The 11,301-nt window shown below is 39.3% G+C and overlaps 1 protein-coding gene across 1 annotated transcript; it reads left to right on the forward strand.

The window, feature by feature from the left end:
- Positions 1-2,308: 2,308 nt before the first annotated feature.
- Positions 2,309-11,184, forward strand: atp6v1e1b (ATPase H+ transporting V1 subunit E1b). Its single transcript, XM_005740786.1, has 10 exons — positions 2,309-2,440; positions 2,567-2,628; positions 4,815-4,880; positions 6,388-6,497; positions 6,754-6,820; positions 6,925-7,014; positions 8,120-8,188; positions 8,392-8,486; positions 8,600-8,687; positions 10,515-11,184. Exons 2-10 carry the CDS (start codon positions 2,596-2,598, stop codon positions 10,575-10,577), a joined length of 681 nt encoding a protein of 226 aa, XP_005740843.1. The 5' UTR covers positions 2,309-2,440; positions 2,567-2,595; the 3' UTR covers positions 10,578-11,184.
- Positions 11,185-11,301: the final 117 nt, after the last annotated feature.

An 11,301-nucleotide genomic window follows, 5' to 3' on the forward strand; every position in this document is an offset into this window, starting at 1 on the left:
ACACCATAGTGCCATCCTGTGCTCTAATTGCTGCTATGATAGTCTGAGCTTCTTTTTGTTTAATATATCTTGCAAGCAGTTTGCCAGGTTTATCTCCATCTTCGAAGTATTTCTGCCTAGCCCGAAATAGAGAAAACTCCATTTTCTGAGTCAAAATTGAGTTAAACTCATATTTATGTCTAGTTAGGTGGGTCAGATTTGCCGAGCTCATGTCTGCCTTAAAAGTGGCTTCAGCTATGGCAATCTTCCTCTCCAGGTCTATCTGCTTGGACAGAGCAGTTCTTTTCCTATATGAGGCATGCTGGATGATGAACCCTCTAATAAAAGCTTTCAAAGCTTCCCATGCTACACGTGATTTTAGTATTTATTTATGAGTGTAGTTTTTATTTGCATGATTTATTCTGTTTGTATTCCATGTTTTTATATGACATTGTTTTAATCCACTGTGGACTGGCTAGGCAAATTGGCTGATAGCGATCACTTGCTGAGGCATGGGTGTGTCCCGAGGTGGCCTATCAGCTGTTTAAAGGACCTATTAAAAGTGAGCTGGCTGACCACTAATGGAGAGAGGCCCCACATATGAAGAGGAATGCGTGAAGGCGAGTGTGGAAAAGAGGGACCAGCTGCCTGATCGTAGCGTGCGACGGCTCATTTGGAGATGGACCGGTTCCGACAGCAGGGCAGAGGTACACCTCTGCCTGCATTTGTGAATAGTGTCTCCACTGCTGTTCACCAGGTGCAGTCGTGTTGGGAGAGGGTCGCCATGGCCATTAGCCAGGTCAGCTTCCGGGACGATGGTTCTGGCCAGTAAATGTTTACTTAAAGGGCGAATCCACGAGGGGAGCCGTGGTGGCATCGAGCGACAGACTCCAGTGCAGTGTGTGAGCTGGGCTGGTATGTGACAAGCTAAGTGGAGGGACGAGACGGGGATAGGAGGCTTCTCCTTGTCTGCCTGGGACAAGGCTGGCGTGGTCCCCGCTTTGGAAGAGGAGTTTTTGTCCTGCTCATGAACACATAAGGAACATTCATCCTGGGTTGTGGGTCAGTTGCATCGTGGGACTGGGTGGGATTTTAGATGCATGAAGAAAATTGTTGTCATATTAGGCAATTAGGCAGTTTCGTTGTAGCACTTGATGGTCTTTGGGACTGCACTTGGGGACAGATTCAGAGTTTTAGCAATTTTCCAAACTGACTGACCTTCAGTTCTTAAAGTAACAATGGACTGTCATTTCTCTTCCTTTTTTTTTTATTTTTTTTAAAGCTTAGAGTTCATATTATAGCAAGAATCAAATTTCAAATAATGCTGCCAGCTGTGTACCAACCTGACTTCTGTCCCAACCCCATTAAAAAGGTCAAGAAATTCCACAAATCAACCCTGACAAGGCACACCTGTGAAGTAAAAACTGTGACTACATCATGAATTCATTCAATTCATTCAATTCATTGAGAAAAGGCCAAGGGTTTGCAGCACTGGCAACAAAGCAAATGGTGGCTACTTAGAGGATTCTCAAATATAAAACATATTTAGAGTTACTTATCAATTTATTTTTCTTTGCTACATTGTTCCATATATCTTGTTTTATATATTTGATGTCTTTGGTATGTGTCTACAGTTTAGAAAGTAGTAAAAATAAAGAAATGAGAAGGTTTGTCCAAACGTTTGACTGGTAGTGTATATTCGAAAACATAACTCCTATTTTGGAATATTGAAGATGCCATAGTGTGATATAGATACGAATAAAGCTAATATAAAGAATATATCATTATATGATTTGTATTTTCTTACTTCCCCCAGGGAATATAAAGGTATTTACTTTCCTCATTTCAGCATAGACAAATACAGTTATAGTAATATTCAGTAATATTGTAGAAATAAACAACTCTAAATAACCTTTTCATATAATTTAAAACAGCTGTAGTAGCAGGCTAATAAAATAAAAAACAAAAACAACCAGAATACAGATAAGAACTTTATCCTGAGAAAATCCTAAGGGAAACTACTATTAACACAGTAAATGTAGTAAAACAACTACAAACAATATTATTATGAAATACATAAACATTATTATATGAATAAAATATAACAAATATAACATTTTAATTGTTACATCAACTCAACCTTAAACCTTTTTTTAAACTGTAGCAATAAAGATTTTTGTTAAGAGATAATGTACAGAAATAAATATATTTATATTTTCTAACTTAAAAACTGATAAGTTATAGTTACGTTTATACTTCACTGTGTCCGTGACACGTTGAAAACTGAGTAAACAGCCACTTTTTTCTTTATTCACTCGTCTCGCTCCTTCCTCGCACTTGACGACCTCTTCCGCCGGAAGTAAACATCACGTGACTCTGAAAATCAGCTGATCCTCCGTAGACATCGTTACGAGTCACGACTGCGGCGATTAATTCAAACCGTCTTCTCTGTTGTTCTCGGGTACATAAATGCCGCTTTAAAGCTTAAATGTTGGGATTAATTTCATTTTCTGAGTAATCGCGGTCTCTGTTTCCATTTAGCGGTTTTTATTATTCGTGATTTTTTAATTCTTACTTTCTCCGGCAGGCCCAGGCGGATCTTTGACAACTGCAGCCATGGCGCTGAGCGATGCCGACGTACAGAAGCAGGTAATGAACCGTTTTCACCTATATAAAGACACCATTTTAACGCTTGTTTTCGCTCGTTAACGAAGCGACTCGTTAGCCTGTTACAAACCCGAGAAATGCTTTCAGCCGCTGTAGGATTTACAGGAAGTCGGTGTGTCAAAGGAGAATGACATTGAGAGAGCTGCATAAGGGTTAGCACTGAATTAAACACAAACGGCACCTAGAGGACAATATTTATTCTTTAAAGGGGTGCTTTTTTTTTTTACATAAGATTGACACTTGGACCCAAATAAGCCGCTATTTCTGCAGCTGAGACTTAAGGATGTGATACTGAGGGTCATGCATCTCTGCATGATCACATGATGAACACATGCCAAGAAGGAGGAACTTGGAGTGAGTGAGCCACCGTGTTCTCACTGGAAATCTCCTCAAATATGGAAAATAAGTCTAATAAAAAGTTCCCACTGTACACTGCCATGACCAGGGATTTCTATATCAGTTGGCTGTTTGACACACATTAATAATATATTTAATTTTCAACAAATCTTAATATTAGCTACTTTTGCTGTTATTTAAATAGTTTTGAAACAGCAATTAAAGTGGCAATAAAGGGTTATGGGTTAATAAGTTTTTCTATGTGATACTTTTATTTGGTGTCAGAAAATATGATAACACATTCTCAAAGGCCAACGTTTTCCCGTGTATCATGGGGTACCAAGTCATGAAGCAAAAGTGATAATTATGTGGCTCAGCGGTCATCATAGTACCATTTTGGATCTTATGGCAGGGAAACTCCCCAGTTCTTAATCCCATCGAGGATTGATTCCTAAAAGGCAGGAGGACGAGCGGAACTTTGAGCTCTGATAAGTCAAGAATGGCTCATTGTCAATCAGAGGAGGGTCAACACTGTAAATACTGACACCGTCCAATAAGAAATGCTCATGAGTGTCCCTCGCTATATCTTAGAAATGTGTAAAACCATAAGTATAAAAGTTTAAGCACTAGATTGTATGAAACACAGAATTTGTGTGAAGCCATTGTCGAATTTCTAGTAGTGGGCCATCAGAGGGCGACTCTCCTGGCTGCCAAAACCCCCAAAAAGATTGATGGTTGTATCTGTGGGGAAACAGCTCCTATGTGACCTCAGTGGACACTTTCCTGATGACTTCGTGGGCTCAATTCCTAGTTTCGGGTTACATCGAATAATACATGAAGTTCATTATCTGAATTAATAGAGTTGCTGAACAGTGAGCCCGTGGTTTAAAATTATAGTTTTAATTTCCTCAGTGAGATCCATCCCTCGCTCATCACCTGTTTCTTTCCACAGTTGGTAAAATGACGATGTGCAACAAAATTCACAAACATTTTCACTGAAGCGATGGAAACCGCCCTGGCTTAATCTCATCTTTACCACCCCAGTAAAGATTTTAAGATGCCCTCTCTACCCTTAATGATGAATTTTTGATGCCTCAGTATATCTGTAAGGATGTGATTGGAAAACCATTAGAATAGTTTCTGGGTTTATCTAAGAGTAGCTGCATCACTAACTGCTGATGTACACCCAGTCATTTTGTTTGTAAGCAGGCCTGAAATAAGACAGAAACCGCTCAGGTCAGGAAAGGGAAACAAGAGGTATCCCTAATAGGATTCAAAGGAGGAAAGATATAAGAAATCGCTGACATTTTGCTTCATGTACACTGAAAAATAACAAAACTCACTGATATCCTGAAGTATTTGTTAGACTTTTTTTTTTTTTTTTTTTTGAAGGTGTCTTTTTCCTATCTCAAACCAGAGATGACACACCTCACACAGTAAAATGTACTAATCTTTATGGGATATCTTGATGTTTACCAGACTAATGCTTTGCTATCGTTTTACCAAAAGTTTAATGATGAGTTTCATTTCCAGTGTATTGCATTAGAAAGGAAAGTCACAAGTTGCATTAGGTGCAAATTTTTTTTAAAATGTGAAATAAGCTAAGTATATTTGTCATGAGGGTCTTCGAAGGCTCTGAAAATATCTTCAGATCAACAAAGATCAGATCTAATGTTGTTTAAAGATTAACGTGTATTAGATTTTCCAAAAATCGGATTTGGAGCAAAGTGAAAATAAAAATCAAAGAAGCTGTTTCTATGGGATCTAAATTTTATGGGGTTTTTTTATACAACACAGGCTTGTTTTTAGTTATATTTTGTTCCCATCCACAGATTAAGCACATGATGGCCTTCATCGAGCAGGAGGCAAACGAGAAGGCGGAGGAAATTGATGCAAAGGTATGAAAACACATCACCACACAGTGCTGTGCACAGATATCAGGCTGGATAGATTTTATGTCTTTATTAGTGAGTCAAAGCTGAGGAAAGACAGGGAATTGGACCATGTGGACAGACATTAAAGGTCACCTGTAACGTTAAGTTCATTAATTACATGAAGACAATGTTTAGAAGCATCAGGCCTCCTGGCCCCCATCAGACTGTGTGTTATTACATAGATTTATTTAATTGTTTTGTCTTAAGAGGAGAACAAAAAGGCAACAAACCAGCTAATATATGCAATCAATTATTTTTAAAAAAATGCAATGTCCATCAGCGGACAGTGCACATAGAGCGGCTGGAGGCGAGTGTGATTTGTGACATAAAGATAGCAGAGAGTGAAATGTGGTAGCGAGAGCTGCTGTGATGTGTGATTTGGAGACGGTGGCAGAGATGAACATGCCAGAGTGACAACAAGGCACAAGATTAGAACGGAGTACATCAGAAGGACAGCTCAGGTTGAGTGTTTTGGAGACAAAGTTAGAAAGGCAAGGCTGAGATAGTTTGAATGTGTACAGGAGGGATACTGGGTATATTGGACAAAGGATGCTGACTATGGACCTGAGAGGAGAAAAAGAGAAATACCTCGTGGGAGGTTCATGGGTGTAGTGAAGGAGGACATGTAGAGGGTTGATGTGACAGAGGGTGGTGGAGAAGGGGGCGGATGATGGGAGAAGTCCAAAGTAGAAGAATATCCATCCATGTTCTGCTGCTTTCCAAATGCTCTCCCCAGCCACACTGTCTTCCAGCCCCCATTACTTGTGGTGTTGGTACCCCCCAACCTATCTGTAAGGGAGAACTGAGAGACCCATTGGAGGAAGCTCATTCCACAGTTTGTAACTACAAACTTCTATTTTCAGTCGCTACCAGAGCTCGTGACCATACAAGTCACCTGCATCATGTAGCTGAGGGTAGAAACGTGAACAGAAGGGGAAATCGGCAGCATTGTCACAACAGTCATCTTTACTGTGACATTCTTCCAACTCCTCCACCGACCCAGAGTGGGTTCTCCAACTTTTTCCGGATGAGAGCTATGGCCCCAGGCTAGGAGGTTCCTGCTGTAAACCACTTCAGGGCAAGCTGGAGGTCACCTCAGGGGTGATCAGTGCAGCCCTTGTAGACTCCAACACCAGTCAATCACCATTAGGTGGTGCTGATGCTGCATGCTTGCATTACAAGATGATATGGATTGCTCTCATTGTGTCACATATGATGGTCCACAAGTTCCAGCAGCCCTCAGGCACTATTTTACAGCAAGGAAAGCTGATTATGAGAAGAGTTGTGTGTGTGTGTGTGTGTGTGTGTGTGTACATATAGTAACCTTCGTTGTTTAGTGAGGTTCCCAAAATATTTTCATGTTTCTCTTACATTATTAGAGAAAAATATTCTTTTTAAATGTCATTCTTTATGTGAAAAAGATTTCTGTTTGCCATGAATTCCTCTGAGCTACCTGTGTCTCTTCCTGCAGGCAGAAGAAGAGTTCAACATTGAGAAGGGCCGCCTGGTCCAGACCCAGAGGCTGAAGATAATGGAGTACTATGAGAAGAAAGAGAAGCAGATTGAGCAACAGAAGAAAATGTGAGTCGTGGCGAGACATCACAGGACACATCGTGCCCATCCCTTCTTTCCTTTCTCCTTTCAATCTGGCCTTTTTAAGAACAAAGAAACGGCTGTAATGTGACAGAGTTTCTGTAATTTTATTTAGCCACTTTACCCAACAGTACCTCCTCTGTGACCTGCCTCGAACAGTGTGCAGGGTTAAGAAAAGAGCAAACACAGTCTCACTTTGGGATATAAGCAGGACCAATGTGTGTGTTATTTGTCTGCTTAACAGTCAGATGTCTAACCTGATGAACCAGGCTCGACTGAAGGTGCTGAAGGCCCGTGATGATATGATCTCGGTAAGTCTCTGTCATCAGTTTATATACATACGAAAGATGGGCTGGTTAAATATCACAGCTGAGAGTGCAAACAGAAGAGATCAGGTGTGTTTTTGTACCCTCAGGAAATGCTGAATGAAGCTCGCCAGCGGCTCGCTAACATTGCAAAAGACCCGGCCAGGTATTCAACTCTTATGGACGGACTGATCTTACAGGTTGGTTTATACTCCGAGGCCTGCCCGCTAACATCCCTCTGACCAATGAAATTTACTCTGTAAAACAAGTTCCATCTGTACTAAAAGATTTCAGCTATTTTAGAGCAGCAGGATCCTCATTTGTGTCCCCAGAATGTGAGAGGGGGGCTGTGACCCTGCCATAATAACATCACTGCACTGTAAACACAAGGATACACACTCTCAGCATAAAGTCCAAATGTGTTTTACCTCTGGCGTGAAAAATAAAACTTTTAATGACATATTACCGTAAGTTGATTTCACCGAGTTTTCAGCTTTTTTTTTTGTTTTTGTTTTTTGTTGTTGTTGTTGTTTTCGTTTGCTTAAATTCAATAATATCAGCAGTTATTAAATAAAAACGGGCCTAACACAGCTACTTAGTTACTGTATATCTCGTAGTTGCATCAGTTATTTTTGGACAGATTGCCTGCCACTGCAATGCATGTAGATCCTTTTAATTATTGTCCTTGTGACTTCAAATTTATGTAATGAGTCACTTCAGCTAATTTATCATAAAATAAATAGATAAATAAAAGACAATGATTTAGCATCTCCTCCTTCTGATTCCAGCAGTGCAGAAAGCTGGGATGATACCTGAAGAGGTGATCTTGTAGAGAAGACCAGCCAGACTTTATGATCATATTAATCTTGTCTGGCCAATCAGATAAGCTAATTATATTCTGTTTAGTAAATATGCGGTGGTATTTCACTAATACAATGGATGTGGATGCAATTAGGTTGTGTTCCTCTGGATAATCCCCTAAGAACACCGTCTCCAGTTTAATTTGTTCTGTAAAAACAGCCCAAACTTCTATAACCCCCCTGGAAATGCCCCTGCTCTTGTTAAATCCCATCTTTTAATTGTGAGGTACCACAAGACACAGGACTATTTATAAAGCGTTCAGGTAGCCTCTAGGTATTAATAAACCAGTGTGGAAGAGCCTTAAATATACTTTCTGGAGGGCTTACATTGTGCTGATCCTAAACTTTATTGTATGATACAGAAAGGTTTTCATGATATAAAAATATTTGTCATTCTATGCAGATATTTAAAAACTAAAATAACATAATAACCGTCTCTCATCAGGGGTTTTACCAGCTGCTGGAGCCCAAAGTCACCATTCGCTGTCGTAAACAGGACATACCGCTGGTGCAGGTGAGTAAAACAGAAGGTGTCTCTTTACCCTTTTTACCCTGCAGTGCAGTATCACCTGCCCTGCTGTGGGCAGTGTGGGGAAAACCCAGTTTCAAAGTTATCATGTTTAATGATACGTGTTCAGTTACTGATGGGAAATTTTGTGCTGATCCAGTTGTTTGTATCAGATGAAATCTCATCCCAAACTTCCTTGTACCCTTCAGGCATCCATCCAGAAGAACATTCCCATATATAAAGCAGCCGTGAAGAACAACATTGAGGTCCGCATTGACCAGGATAACTTCCTCTCCCCTGACGTGTAAGCAGAATCACATTTGAAAGACAAACCAGCGATCACTAAGGGGAAGTTCTCTTGAAAACTTAGCCACCTCTTAATTTGAGATCAAAATGTCAAACTTTTTCTGCATGCAGGTCTGGAGGTATTGAGATCTATAATGGAGACGGGAAGATCAAGGTGTCCAACACTCTGGAGAGCAGACTGGACCTCATGGCTCAGCAGGTAGGAAATGCATATCTTATCATTTTATCTTTCTTGTTTCACACATTGTAAATGCACTAGTTTACTCTAACTGCACATTATTCTGTTTATATATATATAACAAACTTGCATTTTAAATCATCGTCACACTGGTGGCATGGTGTTAAATTCTTAAAATGTACGCAACAGAGAAAAAGTAAAACAGTATTCTTAACATGCATTTGAAAAAATGACTTTGCTTTAATACCAAACTTCATTTTTCAGTGCAATATTTTTTTCTGTTTCTGTTTTAAACTTTAAAAAGATACACAATGCTTATGTTCGATGAAATTTGAGGCTTTTAATAAATAAACATTACCTACTTTGAGACATGTCACTATATTTAACAATATAAAGAGTATGAACATAGTTACCGTCTCGCTGTAGGCTAGTTTTTCATTTTGAAGTTAATATCAGTGTGTTTAAAAGAGATATAGATATAGATATATATTTTGTAGTGTTTCTTTTTCATTAGTATTGCACATTTACAGAGGTGGCAGAGAGCAGAGTTATGACAGATGGAATATTAAGTCAGTACAGTAGTGGGTGTTCAAGAATATTCCATATATTCTAACTTCGATTTTAGTAATTTGCTGAATCAGCTTGTTAGGTGACAGAAAAGTTGAGGATTGTGCAAAAGTCTCGAGCCACCCATTTTTCTTTATGTTTTGCTTTTAAGGAGCCACAGTTCTCCAGGCTTTCTGAAGTTCTGTCAAAGCTTTGCTTTGGACATTGGAAGCTTTTTCACTCATTTTCAGTCCTGCACCTGACAATTTTTTGTTTTTTTGTTAAGCCACTTAACAAGAACCTGTGAATCACACATAAGAAGGACACCTAACCCAAGGGAAGAACCAGTGTTGTCTGCATATAACAGATAAACTATATAGTCCCAAATAACAGTCTCAAGGTGCTTAATATTAAGAAAGAGAAACTGAGAAAAGGTTGAGTTATGCCAAATTACTCAAGAGCTGGACTGAAAATCCAGTGGCAACAGGTCTTATGGAGGTGAAGCCACATTTAAAATTTTTGGTTTAAATTGTATCGTATATGTCCGGAGGAGGTCGGGAGAGAAGTACAACAGAGAGTGTCTACAGCCGTCTGTAAAGCACAATGAAGGTTCTGTCAGTGGTGTTGGAGTTCTATTTAAAATTGATGCAATTATGAATGCAGAAAAGTAGAATCAGATTTTGATCCACCATCCAGTACCATCTGAAAGCATCTGACCGGCAACAGCTTCATTTTTCTACATGACAATGATCATAAACACACAGCAAAAACATACCTGGATAGAGAAGCACACAGTGGAACATTTTCAGTCATGGATCAGACTCCAGAGTCCAGACCTCAACGTTATTAAAGCAGTGTGGGATCATCTTAACAGCCAACATCCAGAAAAGAGCTTTAAGTGTCCTTCAAGAGGCCTGGAGAACTGTTCCTGAAGACTTCTTTAGAGAGAGTTGAGGCTGTGAAGAAGAATAAAGGTTGTCACACTAAATACTGACTTTCAAGTTTGTTGTACAAACTCTGTTTTTACCTTATTTACTGTATTTTTAATTTTTAATTATTATTTTTTTTCATTTTTCTGGGTCAATATAAAGAAATTAGGAGGGGCTCAAGATTTTTGCACAGTACTGTAGTTAGTTCTAGCTGTACTTTCTCAAATGTACAAGGAGTAAATTGAACGTCTTCTCATTTTAGATGTTTGGTCATTCAATAAAAATGTAAATGTCTCCTCTCAGGGTTTCGGTTTTATAAAGAAAGTTACTCTGAGGTGATGGTTGTTGGCTTATCCTGTCACTCTGTTTGCAGATGATGCCTGAAATCCGAGTGGCTCTCTTTGGTGCCAACCCAAACCGCAAGTTTATGGACTGAGAACCTCTGCTGTACGAGAGAGAGAGAAACACTCCTTTTAATTTTTTATTTTGTCATATAAAAGACGTCATTCCTTTATGTCTGTGAAATTTCTGACGCAAAAAAGATGTTGTTGTGTGATGTATTACTGTATTTTTTTTTCTGTGCATTAAGGGACATGATAGATGCTGCAGCTCAACATTACAGATGTGTACAGCTGTAAGCACTGGTTTGCTCTGCTGCTCCCATTCATGGGCCTCAGTTTACACTGATCAGTCAGGGAAGACGGGATCGAGTGACTGGCTGGATGTTAAACAAGTTGTCCTCTAACTGGATTAGTTTCATGACAAACATAGCATCTGTGTCACGGTTTTCCCAGTTTCATTACCCTCTGCACCACATTTTTGGTTGCATGGAGCATTGTGTTGATAATAGGTGTCTGCTCCAGCCAATCGCACATATATATATATATATATACATATATAGGCTCGCGCACACACACACAAAAATGGAATCCATAGAAACAAAACTGAAGGTTGGATATGATCTTAGAGTTAATTTATTCCTGTTACATCAACTGTACCTTCTCCTCCTGTCATGAATTAAAGGAGTGGCTGATATCATTCCAGAGGGTGCCCTGTATGTATATGAGGTTTCCAGATTAAATTATATGTATGTGTGTGGTGGTTGTTTGTTTTGATTTCTCATCTTTTTTCTTTTTGTTGTTTTTTGATTGTCTCAAATT

The sequence above is a fragment of the Pundamilia nyererei genome, unplaced genomic scaffold (genome assembly GCF_000239375.1).
Source record: "Pundamilia nyererei isolate P.nyererei 1_Seehausen unplaced genomic scaffold, PunNye1.0 scaffold00104, whole genome shotgun sequence".
Classification (NCBI taxonomy): domain Eukaryota; kingdom Metazoa; phylum Chordata; class Actinopteri; order Cichliformes; family Cichlidae; genus Pundamilia; species Pundamilia nyererei.

Bases quoted from the DNA above. Each gene is read 5' to 3' on its own strand.
- atp6v1e1b (XM_005740786.1), top strand. From the start codon at position 2,596: ATGGCGCTGAGCGATGCCGACGTACAGAAGCAG. The intron at 8,189-8,391 runs GTGAGTAAAACA...TGTACCCTTCAG, and splicing joins AGGACATACCGCTGGTGCAG to GCATCCATCCAGAAGAACAT. The intron at 8,487-8,599 runs GTAAGCAGAATC...TTCTGCATGCAG, and splicing joins AACTTCCTCTCCCCTGACGT to GTCTGGAGGTATTGAGATCT.